This window comes from Lissotriton vulgaris, chromosome 4_1 (genome assembly GCF_964263255.1).
Source record: "Lissotriton vulgaris chromosome 4_1, aLisVul1.2, whole genome shotgun sequence".
NCBI classification, from domain to species: domain Eukaryota; kingdom Metazoa; phylum Chordata; class Amphibia; order Caudata; family Salamandridae; genus Lissotriton; species Lissotriton vulgaris.
In genome coordinates, this window is record NC_141691.1 from 590962695 (window position 1) to 590981660 (window position 18966).

Below are 18966 nucleotides of genomic sequence, written 5' to 3' on the forward strand. Positions count from 1 at the left end.
ATCGAGTGAAACCTAATCCCATTTTATTGTGGCTGTCTGGTTAGTCTAATGCTGAGGCTTCCCTTAATAGTCAAATTATCAAGGATTGTCGTGTCTGTGATCAAGGTCACAAAATACCATAACTATTATATTATATCATATCAACAGTTGAATTACTTGTCAGGCCAGATCGATTCAGCAGTCCTCTGCAATTACACACGTGAAGTGAACTTGGGCCATGAATAGCCTTAGTGTCTATGTTACGTTACCCTGAATAGGGAAGCAACTAAAAAAGCCATTTATTAGGTACTGTGTTACAACACAAACCACAAAGGAGGATAGATATTGATAAGCCCCTGTGATGAATTGTAGCCACAAACACTATTTCATTTATCTGTACTTTCTTCAAACCTTTTACACATCAGTTTTTATTACAAATAATGGATTTTATAAGTGTAAACATGCTTTTAATATTTAAGAATTTTGAGCACTCCTCTAACTTGTAAGGTGAGCTGCTTTTTTTAAACCAGTCATACGATATTGTACATCTTTTTGTTTTAACTATAATTGGAATGTTTTATTATGTAAACTACCATTGTGACTATTCACATTGTAAATTGTTTTAAATTGTGCCTCTATGATTATCTTTAATAATCAAATAAAGGTGTTGATGACAATGATGATAAAATACATCAAACAAGAATCCTTTGCTAAATCAGAAATTTACTTTAAAATTATATACATGAAAGTACAAATCGTGGCACCATGAAACAAAATATGTGCTCTACTCATTTGTAAGAAACTATAGTATCTCTTTGAAAGGAACACCCACATACCTGTAAGTACCGTACAATTCTGCAGACAAGATCAGGGGCCATGAAATCTCCTGTGAACCTCCATATGATATCGGTCATGATATTTATGAGTCCCGTGAGGAAATCTGTATGAAAAAATATAAATTGTTTGATTTCTAGTCTATTAGGTATGCAAACAATGTACAGCCTGAAGACAATGAACATGATATCTTTTGTTTTTCGATCAATGAATTCTTTTGGATACTGTGAAAATGCCAACCACAAGGCTCTTTATGCAATATTCATTAAAATGTGGTTTGGGCAAATAATTACAATGCTGATGTTGCATGTCAGTATTCAGGGAATACGATGTGTTCAAAGTTCCTAATCTATCTAGTTCCAGTTACCAATGTCTTTCCCTTCCTCTGAACCACCACTCAATGAATCGGTTTAGAGCTGGCTGGAAAACAAATTCCATTCATTACCATTGGTGCGTATTGGCACCAATGGTAATGAGTCAATGTCCCACAATGTATACCTGTCATGAACTGGTTCACTTGGATAAAACATTTTTGAAAGTGGTTTTTAATTGCATGGACATCAGGAGTTGTAAAGAAGACGTGTTACCATGTTTTAATAGTGTTGAAACACAGCTCAGTGATGATCAAAGTCCAGCTACGCCTACAATGCAAACTTTGTATGAACGTTTTGAAAATACTGTGTAACTAAACTGTTTACATTTGCATTTATTAATACTGGTTTTAGTATGAGTTCAAACCCACTGTTTCATATTGTGTAATTTGCAGTGCTTTTAATTAAAGATACAATCACATATTAAATTACAGAAAAGATGCGTCTATCAAGTTATATAAATAACATCGACTGAATGATCTCTTGCTGCACTTGTATGCTGTAGTTCCATTCTTTAAATACTCAGATGCTGTAGGCTTTGTTCTGATATCTCCAAATGCCATAATGCACTGTGTATTACGGACCTCTGGCCCAGAATAAAATGTCGGAACCTTAAATGAAGGATAGCATCTTATGGCATGTTGTTTCTTGTGTACTGTAGCAAAATAAACCTCCAAGAAGTAAAATAATGTTTTAGTGTATTTCTTTTTCAGGTGTTACATTTATTACACACAGAAGATGGACAGGCTTGGTTTTTACAAGTAATACAGTAAAGCACACAACGTCTAGATAGTCGTGGAAGCAATTTGTGGTCCACAAGGCACACTTGTAAACATAGAGGTCTCACCATGGAGTACATGTTTAAAAGCTGTATGGTTACTAAAAAGAGTCATGAGCCTCTTCACAAAAGTAAACTTAGATATGAGTAAATGTACACTTGTAACTTGCATTTATAAGTGACTTTTCTACATTTGGTTATTTACCATTTACAAGTGTAAGATTACTTAGATGTTTAGACTTAAATGTCCACCAATTGAAGCAGAGTGTGCAGACAAATTTACAACTTTAAAGTTCTAAACCCAAAAAGGAACAATAGTGAGTCCAGCACCATATGTCCCCAAGGACTCAGGGAAGCAGGGACTTAAAATAGAATCTTTTAGAAAAAAAAATAACTTAATGTAATTTATTTAAACTTAACAAAAAGTATAAAACATTTAATTGAAGGTTTAGAAAAAAAATAAAATATATATATATATATAAGAAGTGTGGAGATGTTCAGCGGCTTGGTTCTGCAGAGGAGCGACGCACCACCATAAGAGCGCCATCATCGCCCGGCTTTGAACCGTCCGTGAAGCTCATGAAAATGCCAAGGGCGATGCTGTGCCGCCGAAGACTGGCTTTGGTTTTGGCGATAGGATGAGTCTTGAAAATGGACTTGATTCGGGGTAACTATGTGCCAAAAACAATAATTAACAAGAGTATCACACTCGGAATAGCATGGTTTAGCACCGCCCACTGGAGGGAATAGCACTGGAGGGAAGAAATTTGGCATGACCGTTTGAACCAAAGGCCCCATTATGCACTTTAAAAGCATTCCACTAGAGGAAAGACAATTAATTAAGGGCAAAAAACTGTGAATGCAAGCGGTGTGTTTGGGTGCAGGCGCACATCTAAAGAAGTTCTATGAAGAACGAAATGCATTAGGATTCCGCCTCATGCTGTTCCAATGAGAAATAAAAGCGGCAAATAGAAAGTTAGGTGTGTGGTTCATTTTCTGCCCTAATGGGAAGAAGTGTGGAGATATATATATATAGTTCAACAAAACATCCCCAGTTGTAGACGCACTCGAAAAGCAAATGAATTCCACTGATTCTTTTAATAAAAGGAAACTGGCATTTTCTTTCAGATGCATTTTCTTGCCTTATGCATTTCAGAGCAGGCAGCTCCTTGGCCACCGGCTCATGACACTGCACAGAAATGGTGAAAAGGCACTTTCCTCTGCATGTCCATGTAATTAGCCCTCAGTGGGCCTCACAGGTGAGTTGAACTAAGTGTTGCAAGCTGGGATCAGTAGTGCACTTTCAAAATTCCTTAACCGTTAGTAGGTTTCTGTGCTGTAGCAACATGTTCATATAATTTAAAAACCCTCCAGTGGCACTCCGGGAAGATAACATTTGGTTATTTTCTTTATTTTCTGCACTTCTACTAAGGAAGACTCAGATTAGTTCAATGTCCTCCTGGCCCCCTAACCTTGACCTTGAGGGGTGGCACAGTCTTTCTGTCTGGACTGCCGGTCATAAATCTTTCAACAAAATATCCCCAGTTAAAGATGCACTTGAAAAGCAGATGAATTCCGGTGAATCTTTTATTTAAAGGAATCTGGCTTTTTCATTTTCATGGGGATGTTTTGTTGAAAGATTTATAACCGGCAGTCCAGCCGGGAAGACTGCACCACCCCTCACTTTAAAGTGAAAGGCTAACGGCCATATTGGTCTGGGCATGTTGGGTCTTATAGTGGTTCTTTTACGAAAGCAAAAAAAAAAAGGGGTGTTAATATGCACACACTATCTCTAAATAAAGTTCTAGCAATCATAGTTCCATTCCAGTCACAGCTCATTTGAGATGTTGTAAGTGATATCATGAGCAACATGTTCATATAATTTAAAAACCCTCCAGTGGCACTCCGGGAAGATAACATTTGGTTATTTTCTGCACTTCCACTAAGGAAGACTCAGATTAGTTCCATGTCCTCCTGGCCCCCTAAACTTGACCTTGAGGGGTGGCACAGTCTTTCTGTCTGGACTGCTGGTCATAAATCTTTCAACAAAATATCCCCAGTTAAAGATGCACTTGAAAAGCAGATGAATTCCGGTGAATCTTTTATTAAAAGGAATCTGGCTTTTTCATTTTCATGGGGATGTTTTGTTGAAAGATTTATAACCGGCAGTCCAGCCGGGAAGACTGCACCACCCCTCACTTTAAAGTGAAAGGCTAACGGCCATATTGATCTGGGCATGTTGGGTCTTATAGTGGTTCTTTTACGAAAGCAAAAAAAAAAGGGGTGTTATTATACACACACTATCTCTAAATAAAGTTCTAGCAATCATAGTTCCATTCCAGTCACAGCTCATTTGAGATGTTCTAAGTGATATCATGAGTGATGTCACTGACCATGTCATGAATTATGTAATGTCAGTGGTCATAAGAAGTGCATTGCGGGGGCGTGAGTTATAGTTAGCTCAGATAACTATAGCTGCTGAATTTCACTGGTTTTGTACAAGTGACATCTGAATCTAACTATAACAACCCTGTAATCTTTTTTTTCAGCAAATTTCTAGTTTTTTTAACGTTAAGTAAGACGCCCATCACAATGGATGGTGGGGTGGTGGAAGCAGGGCCTGGCTTGGCATTGTGCTGCCCCCAACCAATTTTGCTGCTCCTTTCTCCCCTCCTCCTTGCCATCTATTGTCCAAATCCATGCCCCTGCTCCCTCATTACAGCCCTGTGTGGCTGTTGTTCTGCCACTGGCCTTGCCTCCTTCTCTGAACAGTTAGCTTGCTGCCCCATGTACTTACTCCCTATCCTCTGTTGTCTAAATGCATGGACTAGCCTCTCAATCCTGCCATGCATGGTCTGATGTGCTGACACTGCCCCCATTTAGCATGATGACCCAGTCCACTCCTCCTGCCCTCCATTGCCCAATTATATGTAATGTAATGTAAATTTGCATTTATACCGCGCAGCTATCACTCCATGTAGCATCTTGGCGCCTATACTGATCAGAAAGATGTAGATGCTGATCAGATTACTTTCACTGGTCCTGCTAAGATGTTTATACTAAATCTCCGGCACAGGTGTCGGGGATATTAAAAATCCAGGTCTTTAATGCCTTGCGGAACTCAGATTCTAGTTCCATTGCACGGAGATGTGGGGGGAGTTTATTCCATGCCTTAGACCCAAGGACCGGCAGAGATTTGCCACCCCTCGAGCTGAGTCTAAAAGCTGGAACAGTCAGCAAATTGGCATTTGAGGACCTCAAAGTCCGCAAGGGATAGTATCGGGAGAACCTCCTTTGTATGTACTTTGGTCCTTGAGCGTGGAAAGCTCGAAAGGTATTAAGCAGGACCTTGAAAAGGACCCGTTTGATCACCGGTAGCCAGTGCAAAGTAGTAAGTGCAGCTGACGCCGAGGATTTCGTAGGCCATTTCAGCATCAGCCTAGCGGCAGCGTGTTGCACCATCTGCAGCCTGTGGGTGACCATCTTAGTGGTTCCTGCATACAGGCTGTTGCAGTAGTCAAGTCTCGACGTTACGAGAGCGACTGCTACCATTTTCCTTGCTGCCAAAGGCAGTAGGTTGAAGAATTTCCTTAGTCCTTTGATGACATTAAAGCATGTACCTGCTACTGATAATGCCTGCTGTTTAAATGACAGAGCTTTGTCAAATTTAATTCCTAGGTTCCGTGTCGTATTGGTTGTATGCGGCGGTGCCTCTGCATTTTCCGGCCACCATAACTTGGGGACAAAGTCGTTTTGAGGGCCCATTAACATGATTTCCGTTTTGCCCGTATTACATTTCAGGTGGTTTTTCCCCATCCAATCGAATGTGGCCGTTAGGCAACATTTGAGATTTGCTTCCCAGTCCTTGGTATCTTTGTCAAGGACTAGGATGAGCTGTGTATCGTCTGCATACGCTACAACGTCTATGCTATAAGACAATATCAGCCTAATCAGAGGCGTGGTATAAATATTGAAAAGTGTCAGGCTTAAACTGGATCCTTGCGGGACTCCAGTTGTAATTATTTTTTCCTTGGAACAGAAATCTCCTAGAGTGACTACTTGCCTCCTGTCACTTTGGAAGTTCTTAATCCAATCCAATACCTTTCCTGTTATGCCAGATGTTACTAGCCGGTCGATCAAGATGGTATGTGAAACCGTGTCGAAGGCTGCCGACAAATCTAAAAGAATCAGAACAGCCTTCTTACCCTGATCCAGAGCCATTCGGATGGTATCGGTAGTGAACAGGAGAGCTGACTCTGTGGAGTGTTGCGCTCTGAAACCTGATTGATTTGGGTGCCAGACTTGACTGTCTCCGAGAAATGTGGTGATTTGTTTATTTACAAAGGATTCTGTTATTTTGCATAACACTGGGAGCAGGGAAATCGGTAGAAGATTAGACAGCGTGGTGGGCCGGCCAGTTGTTTTTTCTGCCATGGTTTAACAGCCGCCAGTTTCCATTCTAGGGGAATACTTGCCGTGGACAATGACATATTTACGATAGTGTTAATTACAGGGTTAACCGTGTCTACAAGTTTGTGCAAAAGTAGAGGAGGGCAAGGATCAAACGGCGACCCTGATTTGGTCGCTAAGATGGCCTGGCGGGTTTCCTCTAAGTTAATTGGCCAGAAAGTCTCCAGTCTGTCAAAAAGCATGCTCACCGTGCTTCTTTCTTCCCCTAAAACTTTGTCGGGAATGACAAAGTCCTTAATAAGGCCCTGTACATTTTGTTAAAAAAAGTCTGCGATTGTATTACAGATATTTTCAGATGGAGAAATTTCCTGCAATAGTATTTTGGGGTTATTAAAATCCTTTACTATCTTAAAAATAGATTTTTGCTTATTATTTGCCGCTTCTATTGCTTTCATGTAGAAGTTGACTTCGGTCTTTTTAATAGGTGCATGGTATTGACATCTCACTAATTTGTAGTTACCGTGTACCGTGTTATCTGCCCCATCATTGCCCTCCTGCTTAGCCTCTGTGCTTAGCTTGCTTCCCCCTGCCCTCCGATGTCTTTGTGCATGCCCTGGACCCATCCTGTTGGCATCCATGGACCTGCCACTCCTATCTACTCTGAGTGTTCTGTTGAGCTGCCACTCCCCTCCCACCTGCCTAGCATTATCAGATGACTGTAACCTGTCCCTGCCACCTCCACACTGCCTGTCCACGTTCCATGCCCCTTACCCCTTTATCCTGTCCTCCATGGTCCATTTTACTACCACACCCTTCTGCTCACCCTGGTCTGTTGTGCTGCAACTGCTCCTCCTTCCTACCCTGTTGTGAGGTTCCTTCCCCTGAACCATCTTGTCTGTGCCTAGCTCCTACCCCTCCCTTCTATCCTCCATGGTCCTTTGTGCATGTCCCTGCCCCCTCCTTTTTGTCCATCATGGCCATTGTGCTGCCACTAACTCTCCTGCTTGCCATGCATGGTCTTCTGTGGTGCCACAGCCCCTCCCACCTTCCCTGTGTGGTCAGCTAGCTGCCCCTGATCCCCTCCCACCTCCCCTCCATGGTCTGTGTGTATGCCGTTATAGTCTCACTGTTGCCCTCCATGGTGTGTTGTGCTTCTAGTACCCATCCTGCCTGACCTCCATGGTCAGCTTCTGCCGCTCATGCCCTACCCCCTTGCCCTCCATTTTCCATGTGCAGACCCCCTAGTCCCTCCCTTCTGGCTTGTCCCATTGTCATATCCCTGATTCCTCCATCCTGCCCATTATGGTCTGTTATGCTGCAGTTTTCTCTCCTGTCTGTTCAGTATGGTCAGCTTACAGCCTTTACCTCTTTACCCTCTGTTCTCTGTTGACCATGTGCATGGTTCCATCCACTCCCTATTGCTTTCTATGGTTTGTTGTGCTGCACTGCTGTCCTGCATGCCCTTTGTAGTGTATTCTGTTGCTTCAAACCCTGATGCCTGCCCTGTAAGGTCAGTTTGGTGCACCGTCAATGTCCCTCCTGTCCTCTGTTATCCAAGTCCATGTCCCTACCCCAATTCCTTGTGCCTTCCATGATCCAATGTACTGTACTTGCTAATATTTTGAACTTGGTAAAAGGGAGATTTGAAAAAAATACCTGGGGAATTGATTTTCCCAATTGACTTACATCCAAAAAGAGGAGATTGTAGACAGGAGACAGATACAATAAAGCTATTTTGGGATTAAAACATTTGGAGCTTCCTGACTGAATCGGGTCTGTTGGCATGTATGGTTGTACTACTACTGCCTCTTCCTTCAGCACTTAATGGTTTATTACATTGCCACAGCCTCTCTTGGCTGTCCAGCATTGTTGGTTTGTTGCCCCTGCCCCCCTATTCACTGCCCTCCATAGTCTGTTGTGCTGCACCGCCCTTCCTGCCTGCCCAGTGTGGTCACATTGTTGCCTCTGCACCCTCCTACCAGCATTTTGTTTGTTATGAAGTTTCCTAACTTCCTCATTTACTGCAGTCTCCTTGGTAGGAAATGCTTTAACTTTTTTATTTTGAATCCATCAGGAAGGCATTCAGTTGTGTCACACATTTGTCATAAATTCAGAATATTAGCATTGTAGTTGCTCATTAGATCACTGTAGTAATGGGGATCCAGGGGGAGCATGGCACGAGCGGGTCTCTCCCTGGGTTTTTCACGCAGTTAAACAAGCCACACCGCATGATAGGTGTTAGGTAGGGGAGGGGGAAGGAGTTAGTTAGGTTATATATAGGGGGTTTAGGTGAGAAGACACTTGTGGCGTTAGAGCTGGGAGTGTTCAAAGACCTTTTTTGGGGAACTCATTTAATTTAGCTCCGCGATACTTGTGGCCTAATTTATTATGACTGGTAATGAGGCAGTGAGAGACGCGATACGCTTTCTCTGTGAGGCCGGGTGGGAGGACCTTCTAAAGCCAAGGGTCCCCGGGGAGGCATGGGTGGGACTTGACCACCCTAGATGCAAGGCAGCGCAAGGGGTTGCGGCGGCTGTTGCCGCTTGTTTGCCGGTGCCTGCTAGGCTCCCGCATACGATGTCAGCTCATGTAAATTGGCCGGCATCAACACATTTGGCAGGCCATCCTTACCTCAGGGAGTTGGGTGCGGAATCGGCTGACTGGAGCATTGCCTCTCCGCTAGGGTTGGCGGTGGGGCACTCGTCTTCGGCACCTGGCCTATGCAGAGGCCGTTTGAATAAGCACAGGAGTTCCCTCAGAGGTGACATCTGCTCTGCTAAGTTCTCTGCCCTGATCTCCCGTGGTAAACTGAAGCAGCGGCGGGGTTTAACAGGCAAAGTAAATGCCTCTAATTCTCTACCTGCGAGCCCCTCCCCTGCTAGGCGGGCTCGGAGTGGGATAATTCCTGTTAGGGATTGTTCTAGTTCTGCATGTGGGAGCCAATAAGAAAACTTATCACTCAACAATACATTTTCTAGGCATTCCTCCTCGCTGCTGCCTTATTTCAGTGACAGTGGGGAGGACAGGATTGCTGTATCTGTTGTTTTCCAGACTCCCTCTGCTTCAAGCAAGTCTCAGGCTCAAGCTAGTGGTACTTGTACAGGGCGCTCAGTTGTAAATGCGTCTATAACGCACCACCTTTGGTTGTGGACTCCCATACTGTTGTAGAGCCAGATATTTCTGTGTTTACTGATCACAATTTTGTCTCACAATTTGAGAATGTTTTGGGGCCGCATACTCCCAGCTTGCAGGCAAATGTCAATCAGAACAGTTGGAGGTTTCTTCAGTTGATAATTGCATTTTCCCTACACCTCGCCCTCCTCCTACACAGCCTCTTACATATTTTGATTCCGCTTGGATCCTCAGTCTGGTCAGTGGGTATCGGTTAAACACTCTGAGGTGGCCCTTTCAGCAGCGCCAGGTGGAAGGTTATCACAGGGGGAGAGGTGGCTTTGACGTAGCACCTCTTTCAGGCAGGTGCGGCTTGAAGTCTCAGGCGCTTTCAGTAGGCATGACAGCTTCTGGAGTTTCCAGTGTTTTCCCAGCAGAACACAATGCAGGTTTGCAGTGGAAGACAAAAACCAAGGTGGATCAAGAGCAGATTTTTCTCTGGCAGCCGGGCATCTGGAGTGGATATGTTTGATGTTTGATGTTTGGGGGTTTTTCTATAGCGCACGTACAATCCAAGGAGCATCTTGGCGCTATTGACTTCATTGCAGAATAGAGTGTTGGGAGGTTGTAACTGAGCTTTAAAATGTCCTTAGACTAAGGTCTTGCATTTTGATTCCGATAGTCCATAGATCCAGGTTTTTAGTAGTTTTTTAAAAACTTTTTCTGATGGAGATGCTCTAAGATGAGCTGGAAGAGTATTCCAGGCTTTAGCGCCTAGGACTGCCAAAGATTTTCCACCTTTAGTGGCCAGTCGGAACTTGGGTATGGTCATTAGGTTGGCCGTAGCGGACCTGAGTTCTCTATTTGGAAGGTATCTGTGAAATTTATTGGACAGATATTTAGGTCCGCACTTATGATAACCTCTGTATGTGATCAGGAGGATTTTGAATAGTATCCGTTTCTGGATGGGGAGCCAGTGCAGCATGTTCAAGGCAGCTGATGCAGATGATTTTCTAGGCCATCTCAAAACAAGCCGGGCCGCCGCATTTTGGATCATCTGCAGTTTATGTAGGGTAGATTTTGCCACCCCTGCGTACAGACTGTTGCAGTAATCAATTCTCGATGTTATGAGAGCAATTGCTACTGTGCGACGGGCAGCCAGTGGCAGGTAATCAAAGAACTTGCGAAGGCCTTTGATTATGTTGAAACAGACGCCAGCCACTTCTTTAGATTGCTGTTTGAAGGATAGCATGTCGCCAAATTTTATTCCTAGATTACGTGTTGCACTGATGGTATTAGGGGGGGCTTCTGCATCTGAAGGCCAGCAGGTAAGTGGGGAAAAGATGTTGTTTTTTCCGAAAGGCAGGATCTCTGTCTTGGCAGAGTTGCACTTAAGATGGTTGTTGTGCATCCATCCAAAAGTCGCGGTTAGGCAGTCTTTCAGTATCTGTTCGGCCTTTTCTGTGTCCTCATCTAAAACCAGGACCAGTTGGGTATCGTCTGCAAATGCAACTGTGGTTACATTATGAGCAGCAATTATATTGATCAGGGGTGCCATATACAGATTGAACAGGGTAGGGCTCAAACTAGAGCCCTGAGGCACCCCTGACCTGATCTCCTTCTCCTCTGAGTAGAAGTGTCCCAATCTGATTATCTGTTTTCTATGGAGTAGAACATTTTTAAACCATTTCAACACGGTGCCCCCTATGCCTGCCTCAGCTAGGCGATGTAATAAGATGGCATGGGACACCGTGTCGAATGCTGCGGATAAATCGAGGAGAATTAGGACTGCCTTCTTCCCCTGATCGAGTGCCACTCTTAAGGTTTCTGTTGTTGACAGAAGTGCTGTTTCTGTAGAGTGGTTAGCTCTAAAACCTGCCTGGTTTGGATGTAATATGTTGTTTGTCTCTAGGAATGTTGAAAGTTGTTTATTGACCAGGGTTTCAGTACATTTACATAAGGCGGGGAGTTGTGAGATGGGTCTCAGGTTGGTTAGGACAGATGGATCATGTAACGTTTTTTTTGTAGGGGTTTTACTATCGCCGTCTTCCATGTGCTGGGAATTCCCCCCGACTGGAGTGAAGCATTTACAATGGCGTTGACCTCATCTTTAATTGCGTGGACCAGTGCAGGGGGGCAGGGATCAAGTGGTGAGCCTGATTTAATTTTTGACATTGTATGTGATATGTCGAGCAGATCAGTTGTAGTGAAAGTATTCCATCTGGTTTTCTCTAGATTAGTTTCTGAGGCTAAGTTATCAGTGTTTACGATAATTTCAGGAAAGTGTTTTGTAATGTTGACTATTTTTTGTTCAAAGTAGTCTGCGATCTTATTGCAGAAACTCTGTGATGGGAGTATTTCCTGAGATAGAAACCTTGGGTCTCGAAAGCTTTTCACTACACTAAATATCTCTTTTTGATTATTCTGAGAAGTTTCTATCTTGTTTGTGAAATAGTTTATTTTGGTCTGTTTAATTTAGGCATGGTAGTTTCGTCTGGCTGTTTTAAAACTGTCCTGGTCATCCTTTTTATAGTGATATCAGTGCCTAATTGGAAGCTGTATGAGGGGGTGTGGCTGATGGGGAAATGCCTGGAGTAAGTAATGTTGGTTAAGATATGTATGTTGACCTATTGGATTATGGGGATGACAGTGATGATTTGGAGGAAGGCAAGTTGAATGAGAAGGCATATGCTGATCCTGTGCAGGTTTAACCACAGAGGAATGAGGTTCTAGGGGGTTTGTCGGGGGCAACAAATGAGCTCAGCGTATTGTAGAAGTCAAGAGCAGACCAAGCATTGGATCAAGATTGGCTAAGCGGCCCTCGTCAGTGTGATGATCCGAAGGAATTTCAAAGACCCTCATCTCAGTTACAATCAGTTGGCCTCTTGGACTCAATCAGTCAATAGCAAGCACGGCACAGATTCTATTGGTGTTGGGTAAGGGTTGTTGTCCTCTGACTTGATCAATCAACCTGGGGAGGTCATGCAGAATATCAGTAAGCAAGACAAAGCTTCGGGTAGTGGCTTAGTATGTCAGTCTAAGAAGGTGGATGAGTTAACTCTTTCTGGGAAAGAAAAAGAGGAAGAAGATCAGAATATTTATAAGAAACTTCCTTATATGGGTATTGCAATGCCTTTGGGGTCTCACCTTTCTGACAAAAAAAGAAATAGAATTTGGATGCACGACTTTGTGGATGTTTTTAAATTGTTACACAGAGACATACAGGCAAAGCAGGGTTCGAAGGAGGAAAAGTGGGAGCTTGCCAAATGGCCTAGGGTTCCCAAAACCATTGAAAATTGGATGTCATCTTTACTCATTTATTCAAGCATATATTTTGAATGCTACCAAGACAGGGCAGTAGCTATGTTTGATATATGGATATTATTTGCAAGGCCCAAAAGCATTTCAGTGGCTATGCATGTTTAAGCTACAATGAGGAAGTTAGGGCCAGGATTAGTATTTTTCATGACAAGCCGTGGGGTGATGTTGATTCTGAGCTATGGCTCCAATGGATGTCTTCTACTCACCCACCGGCAACAACACATACAGCAAGTGGTTTGCCAGTCACATATCCGCTCTTTTAGCCTCGTCCCACCCAGGCTGGGGCTGGTTGATTTGGAAGAGGACAGACACCGGTGGCAGGGGCATGCTGGAATTTCAATCAGGGGGTTTGTTACAGACAATTTTGTTGCTACAAACACAAATGCTCGCAATGTGGGGGAAAACATACACTCACCCAATGCTTTACGGGTCTCAAGTTTGGTGATCAAGGAATATTTCAGAGGGGGAGGGGTGCACAATTTCAATATCTACCAAAGGTAACATACCACAATTAGATTTGAGATTTTAGAACAATGGTTGGGTGATTATCCAGACTTGTAGTCTGCTTCTAAACTATATTGGGGCTTCAGATATGGTTTTAAGATTGATTATCAAGGGCATAGGCAAATGAGATGGGCAAACAATCTAAAATCAGCTAAGGAGCTTCACCAGATAGTACAATGGAAATTGGACTCAGAACTAAAACTTGGCAGAATAGCTGGTGCCTTCTTGCAGTGTCCTTTTGAGAATTTAATTGTTTCACCTCTGGGTTTAGTGCCCAAGAAGAAGGTGAGGTAGTATCATGTGATACACCATTTAGCATGGCAGAAGGGTCACTCCAACAATGTCTTTATTTCACCATTAGACTCCAGTGTGTCTTATGATTCTGTTGATGATGCCGTGAAGTTGGTGAGGTCAGTGAGGGCAGGGGAGGAATTGTCCAAGAGTGATATTCAATCAGCATATTGCCTTTTGCCTATACATCCATCAAATTTTGAACTTCTGGGTATGTTTCTCAATGATGCTTTCTATGCGTTCTTCCCATGTGTTGTCCCATCTCTAGTGCTCTATTTGAGACATTTAGTACTTTTTTACAATGGTGCTCTACTCAGTTGAGCGATCATGATTTTGTCTGCCATTATTTGGATGATTTCATGTTCATCGGTGCTGCTCACACTGATTACTGTAGGGTGGCTTTGCACAGTTTTCAAGTTATGGCACTGGAATTGGGTGTTCCATTTGCCCCAGCGAAAATGGAAGGACCCAGCATGAGACTAACCTGTTTAGGAATTGAAATTGATACACTGGATATGACAGCCCATTTGCCTGTGGAGAAAGTGCAAGAAATCAGGTCCTTTTTGTTGAGTGTCATTGACCAGTCAAAATTGGAACTCAGGCAAGTCCAGCGTTTGTTCGGTTATTTGAATTTTGCCTGCAGAGTAGTCAGGGCAGGCAGGACTTTCTGTAGGCGTCTGGGAATGTCAATGTCTAGGGCTTACCTCCCTCATCACCGGATCAGGATTTCAAAAGCTATTTAGCTGTGGTTCTTGGAGGATTTCAATGGAGTGTCATTATTTTTTGTTGAGGACAATATGTTATGGCAGGTACAACTATTTTCGGATGCGTCAGTTGCACATGGTTTTGGTCTGTTCTGGGATGGTCGTTGGTGCGCAGAAAGGTGGCTGTCACATTGGTTACAGCAACGGCGTAGTATTGGTTTCCTGGAACTATTCCTTTTGATTGTGGCTCTTCTTGTTTGGGGAAAAGAATTTCGAGACCATTTTGTCCTATTCCCTGTTGACAACATGTCTGTTGTAGATCTAATCAACAAACAGAGAGCCAAAGACTTAAGAGTTTTGTGACTTTTAGGGGCATTCATGCTACAGAGTTTAATATTGAACATTGTATTAAGGGCTAGGCACATTCCTGGTCCCAATAACTCCATACCAGATGCTCCGTCTTGCTTCCATTGGCAGAAGTTTCACAGTTTGGCGCCAGTGGGGAACACCTCCAAGACTCTGATTCCACAGAGTGTTTTGAAGTTGGGGGATTGAGGATCGTCAAGCTAGTTGAGAGTTCTGTAACTCCCACTACCAGAAGAAGCTATTGTCAGACTTGGAAAGATTTTCTAAGTTAAGTGAAAAATCATTTTCATCTTGGGAGGGTGGTTAAGAAAGAATGCTTTCTATTGGATTTTGTCCTGCATTTGATAAACAAGGATCTATCTCCTACCACAATTACAGGAAAATTGGCAGGGATTTCCTTTTCTGGGCAGCTTTGGTGGGGTCATGATCCAGTTGAGGGTGTTTTGGTGAAGAAAATGTTAAAGGGTCTTAGTAGTGAGCGGAGTCGTACATTGCTTACATGAACCAGAGACTTTTGTGTTATTGCAACAGTTGTTGTTTCAGTTGCCTTTGTATTGCTATGATGAGTGGGAAGTTTTTCATTTCAGGTTATGTATGATTTGGTTATTTTTCTGTGCTTTTAGGGTTTCTGAGTTATTGGGTTTGCGTAACCATATGGTAATCACAGTGTTGATGTTGTCTTTCAGGGGGAAAAACTGAGGATCTGGTTGAGAACATCCAAAACAGATCAATTAGGCAACAGCATGTGGGTTCACTTTCACAGCATCGGGGTGGAGAACTATTGGTCTGTGAGTGAGTGGAAACATTTTACCAACGCACTCTGGTTCAAGCCTGGTGCAATATTTAGCCATACAAAAGGGAATAATATCACTAGCACTCACTTGCTAGCAGTTTTAAGAAAGACCCTTGTTAGCTTGGGTAAAGATCCTTTCTTTTTGGCACTCACTCTTTCCGTATTGGTGCAGCCACCGATGCCGCAAGGTTGGGTTGGTCATGGGATGATATAAGGAGGATGGGGAGGTTGAAATTGTCCTGTTGTACTCGTTATGTTCGAAAATTATATCTTGTTTTTTCAATTTCCTCTTCACTAATATTTGTTTTTCTATTTAGGTTGCATGCAGGGCCCATTATCAGTAAAAATGCACACTTGGCTAGTGGGACATTCTTTCATGAGGTGGGCAGCTATTTTTGCAGAAAAACAAATTTATGGCAGATCTCTTGGACTTCCAAGCGTTGGGCTTGAAGTGTTTTAGAAGGGTAATGGTGGCATTGTTTCCTACTTTATCCTAACTGTCTTCCTCTCTGGTTTTTCCTGATATGCTAGTCATCCGTTTGGGGGAAAACGATTTAGTGTCTTTGTCCGGTTTGTCTCTCATTAAACAAATGAAGCTGGACCTCACCATTATCAAGAACAATTTGGCAGGCATGTGTTTAATTTGGAGATCATTTGTATATAGGAAACACATGCTGCTGTGGAAAAGGCCAGACGTAAGCTCAATCGCGCATTGAAGTATTCTGTCAAGCTATGGGCATTAACACCTTGGCTGCTAGGTGTTTTCCCCTCCTGTGCTGACTTTTTCTCATTAATATTGAGCTCGTCATGAGCATCAAAAGGGTTAAAGAGTTATCACATGGTAACATTACAGGATCTGAGGGCCACTTATTCCGAGTGGATGGTGTTCATTTATCTCAACTGGGACAAGCTTATTATTTGTTGGAACTGAGAGATTTGCTCGCTCAATTATGGAATGAGAATTTGTGGTGCACTCAAAGTCTCTAATGTTTTTCCTTTTCAGCAATCTGTAAGGTGGGGCCAGAAAAACTCTTTGGTTTTTCGGGGTGGCGTATTTTGGGGGTGGAAAGTCTGGAGCGGGCTTATCCATCCATCGGGGGAGGGGGGAAGGACAGAATGCAGTTGAGGGGAAGAAAAGATGGGGTTTGCTATTACATGGGGTTTATTCTGGAAGATTTGTTTGAGTTGTTTGGGGTATTTTTTATAATAAAAAGGTTGGGGAGTTTTTCTGAAGATAATTCAGTGGGTTTTATGATGTAAATGTTGTTTATAAGTGTTTTTTGCTTAAATTATGACAATGTACCTGTCTTAATAAAGCAGCCTTTTTTACTATTACAAGCATTAGTGGGTTGCGATTATTGCACAAAGCTACTGTTCACCAGGGAGTTAATTGGAAGTTTGCTGCTGGTATTGAAAGCACATGTTTCAGTCTGCATGTCAGAATGTTTTTCATAAAATATAAGAGGATTTGAGAAGTCACTAAAAATGTGCCCTAATTTTTCTTTCTGTAGCACTAATCATAATTTCTATCGAAAATGAACCCCTTCATTTTGTTCCTTTTTAAATTAAAGTTTTAAGTGTAACCAGTGTATTCCAAGCAAGATGGCTTTAGGTGTGCCATACTTTTGTCATAAGTAAGACTCTAAGTGCTCTAGTTGTTCTTTAGAACACTCTGGAAAGCTGCAGTGGAACACAAAGAAACAGTGTTTCCAGATTGGGCTATATCCCGCAGAAATGGGTGAAATTTTTTCCATTTGTGCAGAAAATAACTCTCCAGGTGGGCGGCAGAAACTTGGGCTTTATTTGGCCCCGTGTGCGCAAAATCTCGGAGGGGGGCGGCACAGCCATTCAAAATCATGCAGCTCTCCCTTATTCCACAGAGCAGGACCGTGAATCTTTCATTGCGCAAAAGTGCTACCTTTGACGGCCCTGCTAAATGCTTCTGGCCTAGCCCCAGAGTGACTGGAACAATGTGGTCTCTATGGGCAGGCCTTGTTTGTATGGATATCCACATGGTGTGCGCGGCAGCTGTCAGGTCTTGACTGTCTCAGCTTGCTGCTGTGCTGAGTGTCATGAAATTTAAATGGGATTAAAGCCAGGTATGATAATATGTGATTACATAAAATCAGGGCTTAATGTGGTCCAGCAGTTTTAAAAGCAGGTGCAGAGTTGGGCCGCTATTGGGCTCTCTGTTTTTGCCCTCACCCTCAAGATTAGAAAAAAAAATCATAACTCGGCAGTAGTGCCACCCTTCACTGCCTTTGAGGTAACTTTGAAGAGAATCATTATAGTTCTTTCACACTCTCACCATTTCAGAACTGAAGCATTTACAATATTATATACAGCAAAGCCATAGCTGTTGATATTTAGCTTATGGAACTAACACCCATCTGCAAAGCCAATAATCTTGGCTTGTTGTAGGTGTAATGTTACTTGTTGTATTATATATCTGAATGCAATGACAGAAATAGGAAATTTCCACTGGGGCAGCACACTATGCTAAGCACAAGATTTTTATCTTGCATGTTTTAAGCTGTGCCCCAATTACATCAACTCAACCACACAATTTTGAGAGACCCCCCCCCCCCAGTTTTTTCATCCCACTTCAAGCCCTGCATAAAATCCAATTAATTCATTTTTGTTTGCTATTTTACTACCAACTGGGAACAGGGTTGCCTAGTTTTCATCCTGCTTTTGTGTGAAATGTACCTGTTTGCAAAATGCCTATGTGTGACATTTGTATGCTTTCTGTTGACACCTGGAGTCACACTTCATTGTAAGTTCAATTGTGAACTTGAACCAGGTAAACTGTCAAAGCAGTACAACATAGTGCCCTCTGCATTTAATTACTCTATGCAGTACCAGCAGTATGCCCTTGAGTAAATAACATGGACATGGTAGATTGATCCAAAGCTGTCTTTTACTTTTTCCATGTGTGAAAATCTCATCCTGGAAAGAACTTTCCTTTGCTATCTTACACCTTAAGTCTTGCATTCATCATAAAATAAAAAATACTATTGCCACCAAAGTAAAAATTGAAAGCCTGGACTGGTCTTGGTACTCACATGAAATTGGAAATCTAAAAAACTCTGTCCCGCACTAAATGAGTACAATGTTGTCTGTCTCGCCACCAGAAATTCAATACCATCATGACTGACCAGATGCCAAAACTGCTTTTGAACAGCTGAAGTAGTAGTCTCCCACCCATCCTCCAGATCCCCGGAGCACCCTGGCTTCCCAGGCATCCTTAGTCCACTATCCCTGCAGACGACTACAACTCTGAGAGCTTTAATCCCGGTTCATGCTGTATTCGCTTTTTGTACTGCACACCTGCCTCCCTTTTGGCTCCAGCAGAAGGACTCTCTATTGTGACAATAGGACCCTGCAGGGGTATTCCCTCATAAACATGCCAATACAGGAGTATTCTCTCCCCCTCCATGACCTTGTATCAGTACCTCCTTTCAAGCTCCTACAGCCCGAACTCATTGCCCCATGTTCATCTGT

At 42.9% G+C, this 18966-nt stretch overlaps 1 protein-coding gene across 1 annotated transcript in view; it reads right to left on the reverse strand.

Annotated features, from left to right (window-relative positions):
• Nucleotides 1–916, reverse strand: part of NPSR1 (neuropeptide S receptor 1) — a 1161350-nt gene extending 1160434 nt beyond the window's left edge. The window contains exon 1 of the mRNA XM_086966827.1: nucleotides 816–916. Within this exon, the coding sequence (XP_086822953.1) occupies nucleotides 816–893 (78 nt within the window). The 5' untranslated portion in view covers nucleotides 894–916. The remainder of the gene's footprint in view (nucleotides 1–815) is intronic.
• Between the last annotated feature and the right edge of the window lie 18050 nt (nucleotides 917–18966).